Source organism: Carassius auratus, unplaced genomic scaffold (genome assembly GCF_003368295.1).
Source record: "Carassius auratus strain Wakin unplaced genomic scaffold, ASM336829v1 scaf_tig00215844, whole genome shotgun sequence".
NCBI classification, from domain to species: Eukaryota; Metazoa; Chordata; class Actinopteri; order Cypriniformes; family Cyprinidae; genus Carassius; species Carassius auratus.
Window position 1 is genome coordinate 502,129 of NW_020528270.1, and position 22,095 is coordinate 524,223.

Genomic DNA, 22,095 nt, shown 5'->3' on the forward strand with positions numbered 1-22,095 from the left:
TCCATCCTCATAACACCTCCACAAATAGAGACTGAAACTTCTGAGCACCATCACCTTGTCTGCTATGGGACTGTCATAGGTGAATGATGCAGTACTATTCTGTGTTGAATTTACCTAACATCAGCACACAGACATAGTATTGTTCCAGTTTTGCTGTGCTCATGTCTTCTTTGTGTCCCCAGCCCAGCAATCAGATGCATCAGAACAACAAAGCACAACTGTGGTGGACCAGGCACCTTCAGCAACAAGTAAATTGCTTTAACATTAATGATAATTAAATATCAGTATTGTAATTAAACTTGACCCATCTGACGTAATTGTTCATGCCAGAGATTTAACAACACTGTCAGTCAGGAGCATATTTAACAGGAGGCACACTTCAGCTGGCTTGATGGTGACTTCAGTAAGTGTGGTCAACCCTCTTGTTTTTGTGGCTATAACAATTAGACTAAGTAATCTCACTCTCTTCCATTTCCTTAACATTACCCTTTTTTTTGTTGATACTGAACAGGTGCAGTGAAGATATTTAAAGAGACACTATCTAAAGTACAGAAAGCCGTACATAATCTCTAGGTGCAATCGCCTACAGTGCAGCCAGCTTCACAAAGACTGTGGGGCTGGTCACCAGGAAAATGGCCAACAAGGAGTGCTTTTGGGGTTTTACTCCTCAGATGACCACCCTGGCTACTGTAGCTGGGATTGCTTCACAGACAATGGAGGTCTTGAAGAGTAAAGTGTGCGTGCATGTGAACACATTGTGTTATTACAGTAACAATTATGGTCACTTGCAGTTCATGTGTTTTCAATGTAGTGTAAGATGTGTTAATTATTATTATTACTCAAAAACCATTAAAACTTCTAAATTGTGGAAGTTATTCTTCATTATTTTACTGTGGTTATTTTGTATATGTTGTTATTTTGATTAAAATACAAAATTCAACACACATAATTCTGGTTGAGGTATTATTTTAATAATTTATTTAATATTTCATTTATTTTTCACTGCTAAATATTAAAAACATAAGGTTAACTTTCTAAAATGTATGGAATGTTACATTGGCAGTTGTACACTGGTAAAACAAACATGAACAAATTGATGTCTGTAGTGCAAATTGCTGGGGGGGGGGGGGGGGTAAAAAAAATGCTGTCTTGTCATAAACCGTAAAAGATTAGTATATATATATATATTTTTTTTTTTTCTACTAGGTAAAAGTAACAAAGATAAAAGTACAGAACATATTAACATTACGTACAAAGAGGTGACATAACTGGCAAAGCACCCTTTATACGTGTATATAACAAGTAATACAAAACGAAAGTTTGGTGGTAGTGACATATTTTCCCTCTTAAATGGAGCTCCACTCGCCCCCATGGAGGCGACGTAATTCTACGTAAAGTGTTACCCGGACCAACATGGCGGCCGCGTCATTAGTGGAGGCGACGTAATTCTACGGAAAGTGTGGCCCGGTCCAACATGGCGGCGGCGTCCCTAGTGGAGGTGACGTATTTCCGCTCTTGAGTGGAGCTCCACTCGCCCATATGTCTGCAGCCAGACCCTCTTGCCTCTCGCCGCTTCTCTCTCTCCAGTCCAGCGTGTGGCGCTAAAACACATTTGTGTGTTTCTCAAACACCATCAAGCCTCAGAGGAAGAAGATTCGTTTCACCGCGCTGTCTGTTGTTTTAATGTGGCGCTGGTTTAATACAAACTGTTAGAAATATAATTTCTGTAAACAGGAAAATACAGTTTTTGAATCGGGTCAGTGAATACATGTTATATTCACTTCATCATTAGTCGTGTCTAAGTGTTGAAGCAAAGAGAAATATATCGGGAAGAATATCAGCTGAAGATGGTGTTTGTTAAAGAGGAGACTGGGGAGAACACGAGTGAAATAAAAGAAGAGGAACCAGAAACCTGGAGAATAAAAGAAGAGGAACCAGAAACCTGGAAAATAAAAGAAGAGGAACCAGAAACCCGGAAAATAAAACAAGAGGAACCAGAAACCTGGAAAATAAAACAAGAGGAACCAGAAACCTGGAAAATAAAACACGAGGAAGGAGGAGGTAACGTTAGGTCTTTATTCATATTTAATGAGTGTTTGTGGTACTGTTTGTCTTAAGAAGCATTAATCCTCTGGGCCTGAGGGGGTTTGGGGACCTGTATGGGATTATTTTCCCACCAAATGCATTGCAGTCACAGATCGAAAAATAATGCGCATAAATAAAATATTTAAAAACACGTGTAAAATAATAATGCACAAAACCAAAAAAAAAATTCAATTTTTTAAAATAACAAACAGTGCAGTCATGGATTACACAAATCTGAAACATGAATTCAACATTTACCAAATCGCAAACAAAATCAGGTTTCCTGCTCATATGTTATTTTTTTGTGTGCTTGTGGTCTTTTCCCCTTTGCTCTTTTTTCCACGCTGCGCTTGCGTTTCTAAAAGTTGCAGTTTGAGTTTCATGTAAATCAGGGGAGGCTTCAGCGTCACCATTGGCCGCAAATTCTAGATTGACAGCTGGGCCTCTAGCCAATCAGTTCAAGGGGGAGTTGACGTCACTCCAATGCGACTCGTTGTTGCTATGGCAGCTGTGTGTGTGTGTGTGTGAAGTAGAGGGTGATAGTGACACGGGAGTGGATTTTCAAATCTCTCCCGTCCCTCTCCCGCAAAAAAAGATCCCGTCCCAATCCCACAAAATAACTGGGAGAAATTCCCGTCCCATTTCCCAGAATGACTCACGATCTCTCCCTCTCCCATGTTGTTTTATATATAAATTTTTTTTTTTTTTTTCAGACAGAATCTTTAAGTTACAGTGAAAAAATACAGCACAGATCACAGCATGCCCACTTTAGTTAAATCATTTTTTTGTTAGTTTTTCTTTAAAAGCTGTTTAGCTTTGTTAACTAGATGTTAGTGCTGTGCAAAAAAATCAAATGCGCATCTCGTCAGTAAAAACGCTCCTGTGACTATAAATACATCTCCAGCACATGCTCCTGCCCACTTGCTTCTCAAAACGACTCCCAAACTAGTCCAATTGCGTTTGCAGGAGGGCAGCGTGCTGTAAGCTGCTGTCGAATCACAATACAGGAACCGCTGGCCCAAACAGAAGTCGTTACATATTTCTGAAGGAGGGACTTTATACAGACCTGCCAACATGTACGCATTTTTCGTACTCTGCACGCATTTTGACCAATAAGTACGCTTGTACGATTCGCTGCTCTCTAGGTACGCATTTTGTTGCGTCTCGCATTTCGCAGATTTCAGTTTCTATGCAATCTATATATGACTCTGATTCTGCCGCTGATCCACAGCGTCAAAGTGGAGTGAAAAGCTTTCGGCCAATCAGAGTGGTGCATGTTAACCCACCGCCCACCTGCCCCTCCTATCCACAAGCTTAGTTGGCAGTTAGAAAAGTGGTGAAATGGCTTGAAATCTAGACGGTTTTAGACAGGCCAGGTGCTGATTAACGTAAGATAAAGGTAACAGTTAGGCTATGTTAAGCCTAATTTAATTTATGGGCATTAAAAATGACCTTGACATTATAACAAGCAGTCCAGCTGTGATGAGCTCAGTTTATGTAGGCTAACATGTAAGGGTGGCCCTGCCAATAACGCACCTAAAAGCTGTTACAAAGAACCGGCAAAAGTAATGATTATGAATATTTTATATTTTATGAATATAATTATTAATAAACAAGTGTTTTCTGTATCAATGTCGTGTCGACTGCAAAGATAAAGTTGACGATGCTGTCTTGCGATCTTCGCAGTAGTGAACGCGCCAGAGAAATGCACATTTCATACGGATTAACGTTACATAAGCAGAGAGCAGTCTGTTTTCTTTCGTTTTGAAGTGTTCTGTTCAACCCTCGTGAGTCGGTTAACGCGTATACGTGTTATGAGTCATTTTCTCCTGATAACCCCGAAAAGAACTTAAATTACGCTTTCAGTTTTGATCGTACAAATAAGAGCAAAATCGAATCTGTAAAGGGTCTACTTTTATTTGTATACAGACATAATAACAACAAAACTTTGTGCACATAAAATAAACATAACAAACAAGGTGTGCTGTCTGCAGCCTTTGTCTGCTGTGATATTCATTTACAAGCACGTCATTAAAATGAACTGTATTCAGTGAATACTCAAAAGAAGAGACATGAGAGATATATATATATATAGAAAAATTGACATGTTTACTTTTAAACTAAACAAGTGCCGCCGAAAACAAATATTCTGTGATAAAGTAATCCATATGAAAACAACGTGATGTCTTGTCCGTTTTTCACATCTCCCTTCATTATCTTCTAATTCGACCACACCCCCACGCTGAATGCTCTATTCAGATTCTAATGTTAAATAAAGTTTTTATTTTTATTTTACTGTTTGCTTTGCGATGAGAGGAATAAGATATAAGTCACCCGAAATGTGATGTGGTTGAGTATTTGAGATTTGGATTTCCTCAGAAAAAAAGAATGAAGCGCTTTATTCAGCAGAGATCATAAACATGAGTAAGTCTCTTATTATTTAATTATATACTTGTACTAGTTCATATAACGTATGAACATTTTACTAGTTATACTTTTTCCAAACTATAATCCCTGACTAAATGTATAATCAAGTAAAACATTATGAAGTTTCAATAACAATATGCAATATTATACCATTCAAAAGCTTGATGTAAATAATATAAATGTAACAAATAAATGTAACTGTAACAAATGTAACAAACAATGCTGTTCTTTCAATTAATTCCCCCGAAAAAACCTGAAAAAAAAATATTCTCCGCTCTTTTCAACATTAATAATAATATATTAATATGAGCACAGAGATGTTTAGTTCTCTGGTGACAAGAAAAGTCATGATTGCCTCCAAAGGCAGCATTTGTTACAAAGAGACTTTCACTGATGCACTACTTAAAAAAGCCAAATCTGCAACCTTTAACAAGTTAAACAATGCAAAAGTTTAAACACTTTGCATGAAAAAAAAAAAAATTGTTTGTTTTTAGCAAACTGATTTTGATATTGATAACTTCTGGTTTTGCACATTTATTTAATGTTTTGATTTAGTACTCATAAAATTTCTTCAAGGTTGGCAGGTATGCTTTATAGAACAAGGAAGTCATCAGCCCGTTTTTATGACAGTGAAAACAGCGCTATACAGATTGGTGAATTGTGTGAAAAATACTGGTTTTTTTTACACGTGAAACATGAGCACATGTTATACTGCACACTGTAAACGCAATCAAAGCTTAAAAAACGCATGTAAAACGGGACCTATAAAAGGTTAATGTTGAAAAAATTGGGATGCACTAGGCTACCTGTTTCAGACGCCTATATACCCATTGAAAATGAACGCATTTTAGTACAATGCAAATACATTTAAAGAGCTAGAGATATGATGACCAGTTTCCAGTAAGTATTGTTATGGTGCAAAAAGTCAAACTTCAGAGGAATGTCATCAATAACCTTTGATTGAATGTAAATGTACATCCAAGCTTAGCTGCAGGAATCTGTGAGGGGAATGGACAAGAACATTGGTGCAGGCTTAGTAACAATTACTCTTGTATCGTTGTCTATTTACAATAAACATTATAGTGCTGTCAAAATTAATGATTAATCCAAGTGATTAATCAAAAACTAAAAATGAAAAATAACTCATCCTGATACCTTTTTGAATGATAGCTTCCTGAATTCCGTACATATGTCTGCTAGTGCTATGTCCAGTGTTTGGGGGGTAATGAGTTACAAAGTTGGTAAAGCCTAGTAATCACAATATTGTCAATCACGTCATCAATCGCAAACAATAATTTATTCAAATGTCTCTCTACCGAACTACCTACAGTAGCTGACTTTGTGGAGGAGGAAGCACTTGGAGGAAGCATTTGGTAAATGAGCCAGTGAGAAATAATAACTTTTAAGTAGTGTCCAGTGCCTTTTCGATACTTTTAAAACCCTACCGGTGCCTGAACCGATACCTTAAAAAAAAAAAGAACCTAAAAAAAAAACTATGGATAACTTTAAAGAACATTACAAATATTTAAAATAAATCCATAGCTTTCACCTTGGATGCTCTCATTTCCCAAGTTGTGCTTCCTTTAATCTAAGGCTAATAAATGTATTTCACAATCTGGGTCATTATTTAATACAAAACCACACATAATGTTTCTACTGTATCTCTGTCAATCTCTGATATTTAGTTAAGATGAGTGCTGTCTGTCTCTGTTTTTAATCAGTTGTGTGAATTACTGTATGCTCATTCTTTATAAAGTAGCAACAATGTCATTTTTAAAATACAGTACTGTGCAAAAGTCTTATGGAAAAGAAATAGTATTTTCACCCCAAAAAATGGTTTTAAGCCAGTTATTCATATCTTTTGCTGTAGTGTGTCTGTAGAAAATATCAGTTTGCCATTAATTTGAATAATAATCTAGTGCGATTTTGAATGCACAAGCAGTTTGACAACGGCAAAATGAATGTTTGGATATGTAAACTGATATTTTTCACTGACACACTACAGCAAAATGAACAGCATTCTTTTAATTGAAAATAACGTGCCTAAACTTTTGCACAGTAGCTAGTGTATGTATAAAGTACGTATGATTAAATTAAGTATATTTAAATAAGTGTAATTAAAGTACATGTTCGTTTATATGTGTTAAGGGCTAGATTTTCGCTGGAGGAAACGGCTGTGGTGTGATGAGCAGTGACAAGCGAAAACTTTACAGTAGATGAGAAACCGACTGCTTCTTCGTGACCTTTTGTAAACCGTATTTATGACAAAGTACTGCACAGATATGGATATTCTAACAATCTATCGATAAACGCATACCTTGTGTCCTCTGTCTCTGTTTGAGCTCACGCTGCTCCGCCGCGGTCTGCGGTATGAAGAGAACGCTGAAAGACGGGAGGAGACCGGTCTGACGCCGGTTTCATATGAAATTTAAGGTGACTGACTCTGAGGCGATCGGATACCGGTTCCATACCCAACCCTACTTTAAAGAAATATATTTTTTGATAAACTAACCCAAAACTGGCTATGTCCTTGCTGGAGTGTGATGTGTGTCATGTGCAGGTGCGATGGATCGCGTACAAACCAATAGGGTGTCGGAATGGTTTATGTTTATACTTCTCATCCAACCACAATCAAATTCACTCTATCCGGATGGCGCGATTTATCTGGATAGGTTTTTTTTTTTTTGCATGATTACAAGCGGGAATGAAAACAAGCCGAAATTAAATAGTAACAAAGCTATTTTAAAATGTAAGGAGTAGAAAGTACAGATACTTGCGTGAAAATGTAAGGAGTAGAAGTAAAAAGTCGGCTGAAAAATAATTACTCCAGTAAAGTATAGATAGCCCAAATTTATATTTAAGTACAGTAACGAAGTATTTGTACTTCGTTACTTGACACCTCTGGTCGTCTGAGACAAGGTCTTTACAGGGGATCTGTATCTGGGGCTCTAGTTGTCCTGGTCTCCGCTGTCTTTCAGGGATGTAGAGGTCCTTTCTAGGTGCTGATCCACCATCATGTCTGGATCCGGGTGACTGCAGTGACCCTCTGATCTGGATACAGACTGGATCTGGTGGCTACAGTGACCTCGGAATAAGAGAGAAACAGACTAATTTTAGCATAGATGCCATTCTTCTAATGATGTATCAAGTACATCGGGTGTTATGGGAAGTGTTCCCGGTTCCGGTTTACCTAACTAATGCAGCCTAAAAATCCTTTAACGGATTTGGATATTAGAAGCACATTAGTGAGTTATGTGTAAGCCAGGTTAAAGAGATCGGTATTTAATCTAAATTTAAACTGCAAGAGTGTGTCTGCCTCCCGAACAATGTTAGGTAGGTTATTCCAGAGTTTAGGCGCCAAATAAGAAAAGGATCTGCCGCTTGAAGTTGATTTTGATATTCTATTATAATTTAACAAGAGATCATTCAACTGAGGTGTTAAACCATTCAGTGCTTTATAAGTAATAAGCAATATTTTAAATAGGGCGGCAAGATTAATCACATGCGATTGTCATGCGTGTCTCATTAGTAAAGCCGGTTCTGTGATTAGCGGTAAATGTCCATCACCTGCTTTCATATGGAGCGGCACTTAATAGACATAGCCGTAGTTCACTGACAAGCTATGCAATATCGCGTTCGTAATCGTATGCGATTCATCTGCGATTATGAACGTGATATTGCATAGCTTGTCAGCAAACTACGACTCTCTAGTTTTGTTTTCCTCCAGCTGCGCTCCATTTTCCGGGCTGCTCTCTTTAGCGTGCGAGTATGCTCATTATACCATGGTGTCAGACTTAGGTATGCAAATGATTAATCAATTATCGGTTAATTGTCGATAAGAGATTGAACGATTAGGGCTGTCGATTGTCAGTTAACTGATTTAATGGTGGGCTGCGTGCGGCTCTTGCGCAGAACACGTGCGAGCGGCTGTGAGTGACGGTGACGATATATAACAAGAACAAATTAATAAATAGAACGAATTCTTAATTTCATGAAATCTTTCATTTCCCTACCCATGTGTACCACACACAGTAAGAGATGCGATTAAAAGTGAAAGTTAATAAAAATAAATCTCTCAACTTAGAAGATTTAAGAAATAAAAACAGAACAAAGCCACATTAATGAAGGCTATCTTGAACGGCATCTAGAGACATTTTCCTAACCCTGCGAGAAGTTTTTTTTTGTTGTTGTTGTTTTCTGTCTCAGCTGTTCTATCACCCTCGAGCCTTGCGCACACGTATATTCTAGCAATTCAAACTTAAATCGCAGTCTGTTCATTATCAAAATAAAATAGTCAACTAAACGTCAGTTTAAATAGACCGTAGTATACCGGTCCACTCTGCTGGTTCAAGGACATTTTTGCTCATATGAAGAGGATCATCTTTTCTGTCTATGTGCGAATGTGTTAGTAGTTTACATTATAAATAATAGTTTAACATTAAAATATATTGCAAATAAAGAAACATTAGGATTTGTGCCGAATGAGACATGAGCAGTAATCTCCAAATAAATCTAGTCAAACCCGCGCTCGCTCGTCGTCTGCACGCACATACAGTCACGATTTAATTCACTGTATGTCTGTTTTTTACAAACAAATAGGCTAGCCGTACCGGAACGCAAAAATTCTAAAAATACTGTAATAATTGTCATAATGTTTTAATGCCATAATGTCAGTTGAAAACATTGCAATTGTGTTTTAAAATACAACAACGAGCATCACAAAACCAATTAAAGAGGCGTATTCAGCGGTCTCCGTGCGGGATAGAAAATAGTCAACAAAGTAAAATGATCTCAAACGTATGGCGCGCTCTCTTCATTTTATGAAATGATCATAATCACATCTATTTATTTTATAATCCTGCTACTAGCATTTTATTCAGACTAAAACCCCATTAATTCAAGTGAGAAAGCGTTTTGTGTGTGTGTGTGTGTGTGTATGGCTTTTGCGTCATGGCAGCTGCCTGCAATAGATGCATTTTGCAGCATTATGGTTAATGATTAATCGATTAATTGTAATATTATTTTTGCTGTCTCTGTGCTTAATATTAATCAAACAGTAGACAGACAAAATCACTCACTTTTCTTGACTGAAAAAACAAAGCATGTTTAATTCTTACATTGAAGACTGTGCTGTTACATTAATTACATTACCCCCCCCCCCCCCAACTGTGATTATGACTTTGCTATAATCAAGCAGCCCTATTCTCTTCCAGGAGGACACACGTCTGGAGCACTAAAACAGTGGGCTCCCCAGTAACGGCTGTACACAAAGCAGCGCTGAGCTCATGAACACTACTTTATGAGATAAAGTGAAAATGACATCAAACCTTTTCTGAAAACAGTTCCCTTCAAAGATACTTTCATATAAATCACCCACACCATGTTGAGATTTTAAAACATGTTGTGCTCATGTTTATTGTCAAAAGCCTTTAGTGGTAAATCAGTGTATAAGAAACACTGATAATGTATATCGTAATATCGTAAAAACAGATTTCTGTTAATCTGGTTTAAAGGTCCATTTAGTCCAGTACTAGGCTTGATTTCTGATTGGGAAACCCCCTCTGTCTCATTCCTCTCAGCACGCCTTCTTCCAAAAACTAACTGTATCTGAGATTAACCTTTTTTTGAGGTGATGTGGGCATTTACATAATAACAATAATAATAATAATAATTTGAATAATCATGTCAGTTATAATGTCATAATACTTACATATTTGTGGTTATACATTTAAGTATGATTATTTATAACACTCAATGAACACCATAATATATCTACTTCATTTATAGTATAATGGCCTGTATCATATCTTGACATTAAGATCTGTACAGTATGTTACTAAAGCTTGTTAGTGGTTAGATGTTGAGTGTTTCTGTGGAGCTAATGTTAGTTGAAGTGAGCTTAATACCCCAACTGAAAAAAGCAATGTTTTATATAGAGATATTCCGATACTCTTTTTCTCTTCCCGATACCGATTCCGATACCTGGGCTAAGGGTATCGGCCGATACCGAGTACTGATCCAATAACTGGGTGTGTATCTGTAAATACAGCTGTATATACTACTAGCCCTGTGTAAATTGCTAGAATTATTTTATGGTGTGCTTCAGACTGATCCCTTAATAAAACATGAGTAAATAAATGGTGAACTATTGTATTTATTACAGTATTTTTATTATCTGACATGAATTTGGCAGTAATATTATTTATTTTCTTAAGTGAAAAAGAACTTCAAATGCAGCCAAAAATCTGACACCGCAAACTAAAAAAGGTATTTTAGTTTTACAATATAACTGTATTAAAAACTGCAACAAATAAGTCTAGGAATATAAAAATGATATATTAATCAGACAATCTCTTTTCAACAAAACAAGTAAAAAAAAAGAAAAGTCTAGGCATAATTATTATTAATAGAGACGTATTATTATTACTACATAGAGACATAGCCAAATCTACTGTAGGCTACAACAGTAGCTTAATATATTGTCAATTTACTCATGTTAAACCAAACATTTATTTTAATGGGCTGCCATGAAGATCTTTGACTGTCTGTGTTTATGATATGACAGTTTTCTCAAATGAAACGGTAAATTCTCACGAAGTGACGGTTTATGCGTTCGTGTCCTCCTATAGTGACACACGACAGAGACTACAAAACAGCGAGCTCCCGCGCATCTGAGCCCGTCACCCACAGAGATGCAGAATTTGCAGGAGTAATATTTAAATAGTATTTTGCAGTTTAATATTCACAGACTAGTATATATTCGACTACTGTCAGGAGCCCTATGTTGGACTAACACGGAAGTGACTGAACGCAGCTGCGGGTACCGAATATACTCGGGAGTCGGTAACTACCAGTACTACAGAGACATACTGCTAACCACTGATCTATAATATAAAAGCGGCTTCACTGTCTGTTGGCAGTTTAGAACGCGATGAGCGATCCAGTCATATATAGATCAGTGCTGCTAAGTGCTGTCTTCATTTTTTCTACGCTGCTCTAAACGGGTTGCTTGTGGCAACACAGCACAACTTCCTGTGTTTGCAATGCATTCTGAGCAGCGAAGAAAAAACGTGCAGCGGTTAGGCAAAGCTAGCGGTCATGACTAGGTCTTGTTTAAGAAAATGGTATTGGATCGGTATGGGTTCATGTACTTGCCGATGCCATAATTTGTTGTGGTATCGGAGATATTTCCGATACTAGTATCGGAATCGGAACAACTCTAGTTTTATATGGTTACGTTTTATTTTGATGGTCCCCTTAATGTTGACTATAAGCAATTTTGAAACTACATGCCAACTACCTCTTATCATTAGAGTATCGGTGTCCTCAAGAATGGTTGAATCAAGTATTATAGAATAAGCTAACATACTTGCAAAGACACTTATAGTCAGTTTATCAGTTGGTTGACAATCAAAAAAAGGGTTAGCATATATTTAGCAGACATACTAATACTTGACTGAACGCTAGTTGATATGTAATTGTTATCCACAGCTGTCTAAAGGGTACCATCAAAATAGTCAAACTGATCTTACAATAAAAATAGCAAATGTGTCATATCACACTGTTGTGGCAAAATTAAGGCCCAGTCCCAATTCTACCCCTTAGCCCTTCCCCTTTCCTACCCCTTTGTTTCGCGCGTTCACGTGAAGGGGTAGGGGTGTCTCGATTCTCTATTGGTTGGAGGGGAAGGGGTAAGGGGAAGGGCCAGATAGCCCTTCAAATGAAGATATTTCGGGACCACACTTCAAACGAAGGGGTATGAATTATCTCTGCAACATGGCTGCTACGGCGAACAAAAAGACACATTAATGTAAGCTTTATGGCATAAAGATTTTAAGGAAAAGTAATCATTGGTTTTATGTTTCATTCAATTGAGAGTTCATATTAACGGTCATGTTACTCACAGAAATGTTTGCAAAAAATTGCTAATATTTGCTAACGTCATATCATTACAGAATGCATGATAGTGCCACAGCATATGTCTGATCAGGGCGATAACTGCCGTAGACTAATCCCCCCCAGTAATTAGAAATCGCTTAATCATTTTTTAAATATTACCTATTCGAGAGAGAGAGAGATGAAAGTTGGGTGTATTCGCGTCTGTGCGTTTATCTTTTTAGAGTGAGTTTTCTTAAAAACAGCAATTGTATCCTCTCGTCGCTGGAAAATATAATGTAGCGATTCAGTATTCAAACTGTATTTAATAAAAGTCTTGGGGCAGCATTGACAAGTTTATTTTCTCCTGGATGTGTGAGCTGCGCGATTTCCGATATGTGTGTGTGTCAGTAAGCAGCTCATTAATACAGAACGATAATTAAAGGCTCTAATGGACACCAGCAAACCACTATGTGTGTATTGTAAGAGCTAGACGACAAACTTTTTTTTCCAGGAACTTTTTCCCCCCAGACCTGTTGCTTTCTGCATTTCCACCGCGGTGTAAAGTACCGGGAAGATTAGGCAAATAGACTGGTGTCGTAGGTCTGCGCGCAATACAAAGTACGCAGATTTAGGACTTGCATCCTCGGTAGTTCGGACTTTGTGCATTCGACTCAGGAGTGTGATGTCTGCGACGATGCAAATCCGGTAATTCTGCAAACCGCAGCGTACTTGATAACTTCAGTCAGCTCGCTTTGACTACTGCAATTTTCCTCTCTGTATACTTAGAATAAAACAAAAAAGGATATCAAATACCACTGCCTCCTTTTGTTTTCATTTAAACATAATAACAGCTGCAGAAATTTACTTAGTTCAGGGATATGTGTATACGATACTATGTGATACTTATGTAACGGTGGCACGCCCTTGCAAAAAGGGATTTAATCGCCGCATTTTTGGAACCAACAGACACCAGCTGCCGAGCGTTGCCGGGTGTTAAAGCCTTACCTCAGGTACTCACTCCAAATCCATTCCATTCAAGCCCGAAAGTCTCCTCTGTGGCGTTGTGCAGTCACGTCAGTGAGTGATAAACACACATTACGTTATACACCCACACACACACACACACAAACGAACATTCATAATTACTCATTCTAACTCTTTCAAGATACGCTCAGAGCGAGCGCTTTTCTTTTGTTCATGTTTTGTATGATTATTTTTGAGCATGACGATTTTGCATGAGTGTGATATCTTGAGTTAAACTTTGCAAATCATGGACTATTGATTACTGCGAGCCTACAACACTTGACCTACATAAAAGTCATTGTGATTCGTTATTGTAACCTCTGTTGTGAGAAATGTTTTTTGTTTGTTTGTTTGTTTTGTAAAAGAATAATATAAATATTTACACTAAATCTTTCTTGTGGGATGTTTTGTGTAACTGGTGGCTTACGAGCTATCCCGGTATAATATATTATGGTGGTAGACCTTAATTCTACCTGGCGCCCGAATTAATAAAAAAAAAACCTTTTGCAATGGCGTGCCACCGTTACAATATACAGCCATTACAATGAAACAAAATATTATATAAATTTGCCTTTTTTATTTTCATTTTAACATAGAGATAAATTGAATTCAGACCAAAGATAACCTGTTAGATTTACCCAAAACAAATTATATTTTATGTTTAACCACTAAAGAGACATCAGAGCCAGCGGCACATATCAGCAGGTCTAGCCGAGGTGAGGCTGCTCTCTGCGGATACATGAGGACTGAGCTCCCGCTGATCGAGTGGAGCTCACCGTCTCCGAGATCGGCGAAACACATTTTTAAATAGGCTCTGTCTTTATAAATAAACCACAGATTTGAGTTTTAATAAACTACTTTCTCACCTGAAATACATTTAAAGTTACATTTCATGACACAATAACAGTAATATTTTGAAAATGTTTATCCGAATAAATGGTGGTTGAACACAACCAATGCTGCGTGAACTCAACCAATCAGCATGTTTAGCGCCCAAGTCCCGCCCCGAAAGTTACGGAACTTTGAAAAAGTACCACCTCGCCAGCAGGGACTTTCTGAGGTGCATTTTTTTTACCCGAAACTTTTAGTTCCTGGTTGCTGCGGTGGAAACACACTGAGTACCAGGCCAAAGTCCCTAGTTCCTGGGTAAAGTTCCTGCGGTGGAAACGTGGCATTAGGTGACCCCCTCAGGTCATTTCTCAGACATCTGTTTCCCCCCAGGTGTAGCCCTTCTGAACCCACACAGCAGTTCTAAGAAAACACATGCATATATATATAAGCATACAGAAGCAGTGTTTAATGAATTTTTTCCACCACAATACGTTAATCTGGTATCAGAAATCTGATCTTATGGCTGTTTGAGAGGAAAAAATGTAATTACTACTTATAAATGGTCTTTGACTGCTTTAAGTAAAGTAGCATCAGAAAAATGGCAAGATATGGGACTTATTAGTGTTGGGCGATATGGTCATTTTTCAAATCGTCATATCGTCAGCCAAAGATACACGATATTATCGTGCATGTGTGGAGCAAGAGAGAGACTCTATGTTCTTGTCATAGCATAACTATTTGGTGTTTAAAACCACACAGGCGCGCGAGAGAGAGCCTATGTAATCACATAATTAAAAAAATATATACTTTCAAGCAAACTAATAAACTAACGTTAAATATAAAAATACTGTTTAAAACAGCTAGTTCATATATAGTTGGACGCAACTGTCATATCACGCGTCCTGTGACAAATCTGCCGCATCTGCACACAGACGTTATCAGTCTAAATGTTCTGCAAAATCAGACAACGGTGAAAATCAATAGTAGATTTCATCAGGTCCAACAGTTTAACACTAATATTGTACATAAACGAACACGTTAAATATAAATTATTTGAAACCGGTAAGTTGATATATTTGGAATAAAGTTGAACTGAACTGCATCAGTCATACAGCGCTCTGGACTGCTCGCCTCATGACGTGTCTGACGCCAGGCCACAGAAACAAGAATGAGATGCATTCTAACATTAACTGTGGTATTAAACTAAGTTAGTAAGGGCTCGTTTAAAATATTGCACACATACAGGTCATTCAGATTACTTGTTAAAGTGCAATGAAATACCTTCTATCTGCAGATGATGTACATCTGTTTGAGGATGGAGACTTTTTAATGGCCAAAACCCTGAGTTTTGTGCATGAAAATAATAACGAGGTGGCAAAGCGCAAACTTATTCATAGTTGTTCTCACATAGTCATTCTACGTCATCACCACATAGTGTGCGTTATAAGTTAAGTGATCAGTCTCGGTGTACGCGTGCTGTGTGTGTTTGTTTGTGTGTGTGAAATGCGGTGCTGAAGTGAAATAGCTGGGCAGTTTGATAGCCAAATTATAATAAGCCGCCTAATAAAAATAATAATAGTTATTATTATTATAATTTAATACATTAATAGGAGAATGAGCCTAATATCATCTTGACTTTCGACAGAGAAATCTGCTTACGTCTATCTCTGACTATCGTCGATAAACGATACTATCTATTGGCACAACCCTAGGACTTATACATTATAACTATGAGAAATACAGGAAATACAGCTGGTCATATAATTAGAATATCATCAGAAAGTTGATTTCAATAATTCTATTCAAAAAGTGAAACTTGTATATTATATTAATTCATTACACACAGACTGATATATTTCAAATGTTTATTTCTTTTAATTTTGATTATTATAACTAAAAACTGACAACAAAGGAAAATCCCAAATTCAGTATCTCAGAAAATTTGAATATTGTGGATGCCACACTCTAATCAGCTAATTAACTCCTAACATGTGCAAAGCCTTTAAATGGTCTCTCAGTCTAGTTCAGTCTAGTTCTTTAGGCTACACAATCATGGGAAAGACTGCTGACTTGACAGTCCAAAAGATGACCATTGACACCTTTCTTGATGAAAGTAAATTTTGCATTTCCTTTGGAAATCAGGGTCCCAGAGTCAGGAGGAAGAGAGGAGAGGCACACAATCCACGTTGCTTGAGGTCCAGTGTAGAGTTTCCACAGTCAGTCATGGTTTGGGGTGCCATGTCATCTGCTTTTGTTTGTCCACTGTGTTTTCTGAGCTCCAAGGTCAACGCAGCCATATACCAGGAAAATTAAGAGCATCTCATGCTTCCTTCTGCTTACCAACTGTATGGAGATTTCATTTTCCAACAGGACTTTGCACCTGCACACAGTGCCAAAGCTACCAGTACCTGGTTTAAGGACCATGGTATCCCTGTTCTTAATTGACCAGCAAACTCGCCTGACCTTAACCCCATAGAAAATCTATGGGATATTGTGAAGAGGAAGATGCAATATGCCAGACCCAAGAATGCAGAAGAGCTGAAGGCCACTATCAGAGCAACTTGGGCTCTCATAACACCTGAGCAGTGCCACAGACTGATCGACTCCATGCCACGCCGGATTGCTGCAGTAATTCAGGCAAAAGGATCCCCAACTAAGTATTGAGTGCTGTACATGCTCATACTTTCATACTTTTCAGATTTCTAAAAATCCTTTTTTTGTATTGGTCTTAAGTAATATTCAGATTTTCTGAGATACTTAAATAAGGATTTTCCTTAGTTGTCAGTTTCACTTTTTGAATGGAATTAGTGAAATAAATCAGCTTTTTGATGATATTCTAATTATGACCAGTACCTTTATAATCCATTGTAAAAAGTAGATGCAACCTGTTCATTTTATTATAAATCTTCATAATCTTAAAAGCTATAGCCACAAATAAGTAAATATTATAATATGTTGTATCATCTCATGAATATTCCATGTTTTTTTTTATAATGCTATATTATTATAATGGCTTAAGAAAACTCTTATAATGGATTATAAATACGGGTTTCATAGAAAGTGTTACCATTACATTCATATAGTGCTTTTCTGGGTACTCAAAGTGCTTTACATGAAAGGGGGAATCTCCTCGTCCACCACAAGTGTGCAGCGTCCACCTGGATGATGCGACAGAAGCCATATTGCGGTAAAACGCCCAAATACACACCAGCTTATTGGTGGAGAGGAGAAAGAGTGATGTCAATCAATGTATGGGGATGATTAGGAGGCCATGATGGTCAGAGGCCAATGGGAAAATTTGGAATTTTTAAAAATAACAGAGAGTCAGGACTTTGGTTTAATGTCTCATCTGACCCCAGAAGATTAATTCTAATGACAGTTATAAAGTTTCAAGTAATTTAAGATTGTTTGTTGTAATAGAAACAATCTTTAGAATAAAGCAAATGGGGGACAACTTTTTTTCAACAAAGTGTATGTAAGATAATGTTGTAGTTGATGAAACATTGAAAAGTTCTCCTTGTAGAAACATTGGGGTTTGTGTATGTAATGTTTTAAACCTTATATTTTTACATTTGCAGGAAGGTTTAGTTCATAAAATTTGTATCAGAAAGAACCAATTTTTTTCAAGTTACTGACAAGTGAACTGTTTTTGCTTTTATTTCAGAGTTTATTGAAGAAAGTGAGGAGAACAAAAAATGGAGTGAAATTGAGGAGAAAAATCATGTCAAAACTGGAGAAAAACCTTTGAGAGCTAAGAAAACTTTCACATGCACTCAGTGTGGAAAGAGTTTCACATACCAATGTCATCTTGATTTTCACATGAGATTTCACACTGGAGAGAAACTGTTCACTTGTAAACAATGTGGGAAGAGTTTTACACAAAAAAGAAGCCTTATGGCACATATGAGGATCCACACTGGAGAAAAACCTTACAAGTGTTCACATTGTGACAAGAGATTCAGTGATTCAGGAGACCTGAAAAAACATGAGAGGATCCATACTGGAGAGAAACCTTATAAGTGTTCACATTGTGACGAGAGATTCAAACAGTCATCACATCTAAAAACACATGAGAGGATCCACACTGGAGAGAAACCTATTAAGTGTTCACATTGTGACAAGAGATTCAGTAGGTCAACAAACCTGAAAACACACGAGAGGATCCACACTGGAGAGACACCTTACAAGTGTTCACATTGTGACAAGAGATTTAATCAATCAACACATCTAAAAAAACATGAGAGTATCCACACTGGAGAGAAACCTTACACATGTAATCAGTGCGAGAAGTGTTTCACACACTCATCACAACTTAAGGATCACATGAACATCCACGCTGGAGAGAAACTGTGCTCATGTGATCAATGTAATAAAACATTTTTGAGCGCTTCAGACCTGAAGAAACACCTGACAGTTCATACAAAGGAGAAGCCATATACATGTTATTTGGGTGGAAAGAGTTTTTCAAATTTTTCAGTTTTGAAAATACATCAGAAAACACATACTGGTGTAAAAAAGCACAAGTGCTCAGAGTGTGAAATCACTTTTACTTCAGCGGGTGGTTTAAAACAGCATGAGAGGATCCACACTGGAGAAAAACCTTATGAGTGTTCACACTGTGACAAGAGATTCAGTAGGTCAGCATACCTGAAAACACATGAGAGGATCCACACTGGAGAAAAACCTTATGAGTGTTCACACTGTGACAAGAGATTCACTCAGTCAGGATACCTGAAAATACATGAGAGAATCCACACTGGAGAAAAACCTTTTGAGTGTTCACACTGTGACAAGAGATTCAGTAGGTCAGCAGAACTGAAAACACATGAGAGGATCCACACTGGAGAGAGACCTTTTGAGTGTTCACATTGTGACAAGGGATTCAATAGGATAACAAACCTGAAAAAACATGAGATGATCCACACTGGAGAAAAACCTTTTGAGTGTTCACACTGTGACAAGAGATTCAGTAGGTTAGCAGACCTGAAAACACATGAGAGGATCCACACTGGACAGAAACCTTTTGAGTGTTCACATTGTGACAAGAGATTCAAACAGTCATCACATCTAAAAACACATGAGAGGATCCACACTGGAGAGAAACCTTTTGAGTGTTCACATTGTGACAAGAGATTCAATAGGATAACAAGCCTGAAAACACATGAGAGGATCCACACTGGAGAGAAACCTTATCACTGCACTGAATGTGGGAAGCGCTTCAGTCATTCATATGCTCTACACATACATACAAAAAACTATCACAGTAAGGCCCCTTACAAACAGAGATGCCTTTAGCTGTTTATGTACAAATTTTGTATCCTATTGGGTACCAGAGTGGATCAATCTGATGTGTTTACAATGTGTTTACAATCTGCTTTTGAAGAAATATTGTAGTAACATGCTACAGTGTACATTTTGTCAGCTGCAGTTCTGGAGTCTCTGTCTGAACTGTACAACATCACATGCATTCACATCAGTGTTACATCGGCTTTAGAGTTACTCTCACGGGTCACTGCACTTATTCACAGACACAAAAGTACATTATTTGCATGTGCTTTAAAGCCTTGCTGGTTAAATGTTTCATTCATGCGCTGGTCTGATGTATGCCTTTTCTGAGCGTCACATACACCCGAAGCGTGCGCACCAAAAAGCCTGTCAAACAGCGCCTGATCGCTGAACTAAGTTATCTTTTGTGCTTATACTGTCAAAACACAGAAGGTTCACAAGTAGACTAATAATAAAATGAAAGTAAGGAGTTGAGATGGAACTTTTTTGTGCAAGAAGTTTTCTGGAAAAAAATTCCATATTCTCTCTGGTTCGCTAATGTGTTATTTCATCAACACTTCGTGGCCTATGCCTTGATGGTATGGTATGGTAGTTTGTGCATTTCCATGTTACGTTATGTTACGTGTAAGATACTTTGTGTTGTACGTGCCATGACATTCAAATGCACACAAAACTTCTACGATGTTACCTCAACCTTTCACAGACACACCGTGAAATTAATGTTGAATTGATTTGCTTGTTAAGGTATTGTAAACTCATGAGGAAAGAAAAACTTAAAAGCATACTCGTATATCTTAAATCTTCTGGTTACATTATCCTAAGTATTTAAGGCATCAGAGAAGTGTTCTGTATGAAAGCTATACAAAACACAGTTTGTCCTGTACTCGCAGGTAAACGTCGTATGGCCATCCTATCCATACAAATAACAAATCAATCATTGTTTTGCACAAATCATTGTTTGAATTGTGAATGTAGCCTCTCAAGAAAAGCTTTAAGACCTTGCAGAATACTCTGCCGCCTGAACTCTCCCACTTCACTTGTGCTGACGGCAATCCACAGAAGAGGATTAAGGCCATGCAATAAAAAAATTAAAAAAACCTCTTGAGATTAAAGTCGTTACATTTTGAGAGAAATGTCGAAACAAAATATTGAGAATAAACTTGTTAAATTACAAGAAAAAAGTTGTTACATTTTGGCCAAAAATTAAATGAAATAAAACTATTTTTTAAGGGTAATAAAATGAAGTGCAAAGAGAAAAATCACTCTCTGTTCTTGACTTAAAAAGAATTACAGTTTTAAGTATTACAGTTGCTTTAGGTATCAGTCTATATAGTGTTTTATTTTTAGATTTGTTCATTGCATTTCTTGAATGTTCCTGCCAAGTAAACCTTTTGTACCTGAAAATAAGCCATTGTTTGTTTTATTCGTTGTAGTAATTTATTTTTAAATCCCCTTATTTCTGATTAAAAAACACACACACACAGTAAAGATTATTTAACAGTTTATTGAACATAGAAAGCTGCACACTTCTTATGTTTCCTAGAGTCCTAGAGTCTCTGGCCATGGAGTGAACGGTCACATTCCATGAGTCACCAACATTTAAGTAAATGTTAAAATGCACATTTTGTTGTGAATCTTTTTGTTATTTGGGATTTCTGTTAAAGTGTTATCTGATTGTTTACTTTTTAATTTTGTTTGGTAGGAACTACATGGGTATATTTAGAGGTTGTTGGTACTACCCAGTCAGTCAGTTGATCATCTGGGCTGATTTCAGTTATTACATTGTATTGTTACTCTGCTAGCAGGGCAGATTTATTCTTTTTGTAGGCCTGTTTTGGTTCAGTTATTTTTCCTTTGTTTTAGTTGAGTTTGCAGGAATTATGTTGAACTGGACTTTTGATATATCTGCTTTTGTGGATTTGATTAACATTATTGTTATTGTTTTGGTGGAAGAATAAATCAACAATTTTTCCCACAACTGTCCTGCTTGTCCTTGGCTACCACCACAGTATCTTTGTTCTTAATTATTAACACACTATCCCCACGGGTCCTTGAAGGTTTGTGAATCTGAATTTCTTTAAAAAAGAATCATACATGGATACATCTATATTCCCTCTGGTCCGTTATAGGCTCTATGCAGCAGGAACTGTGACGTGTTTCCGACCATACTCTCTACTGGGCTAACAGTTTCCGGTTCCATATTTACATCTGACGCTAACCCTCACGAGATCGTTGGGTATGGCGCAAAACTTAAAAGCGACAAACATTTCTGGTTGTAAGTATATATAGTTTTTGGCATCTTAAACATGGAGAAAATAGTTTTCCGATACCAAAAGCTAATGCGACCTAGATCGGAACATTGTTGTGTGCCGTTGTGTCAGCAAGATACAACTCGACTGTGAGTTTCCATTCATTTCCAGTGGAGGAGGATCTCAGAAAAAAGTGGCACGTTCAGATCAGGACAGATGACTTCCAAGTCAACAAAAACACAATGGTGTGTAGCGTTCATTTCAGACCTGATGACTTTATGGAAGGGGCTCGTCTGAAAAAAAGGTGTTTTCCCTA

At 37.4% G+C, this 22,095-nt stretch overlaps 1 protein-coding gene across 2 annotated transcripts; it reads left to right on the forward strand.

The window, feature by feature from the left end:
• The first annotated feature begins 1,645 nt into the window (after positions 1-1,645).
• On the forward strand, positions 1,646-21,501 carry LOC113096009 (zinc finger protein 658B-like). Of its 2 annotated transcripts, none has more exons than XM_026261386.1 (2): positions 1,646-2,061; positions 17,909-21,501. In XM_026261386.1, exons 1-2 carry the CDS (start codon positions 1,848-1,850, stop codon positions 19,537-19,539), a joined length of 1,845 nt encoding a protein of 614 aa, XP_026117171.1. In that variant the 5' UTR covers positions 1,646-1,847; the 3' UTR covers positions 19,540-21,501. The 2 variants fall into 2 exon arrangements, with proteins under 2 accessions (XP_026117171.1, XP_026117172.1); XM_026261387.1 differs by lacking the exon at positions 1,646-2,061 and adding an exon at positions 17,036-17,431.
• Positions 21,502-22,095: the final 594 nt, after the last annotated feature.

Coding starts and splice junctions, on each gene's coding strand:
- LOC113096009 (XM_026261386.1), top strand. CDS start 1,848: ATGGTGTTTGTTAAAGAGGAGACTGGGGAGAACACGAGTGAAATAAAA. Junction 2,062..17,908: donor AAAACACGAGGAAGGAGGAG/GTAACGTTAGGT, acceptor CTTTTATTTCAG/AGTTTATTGAAGAAAGTGAG.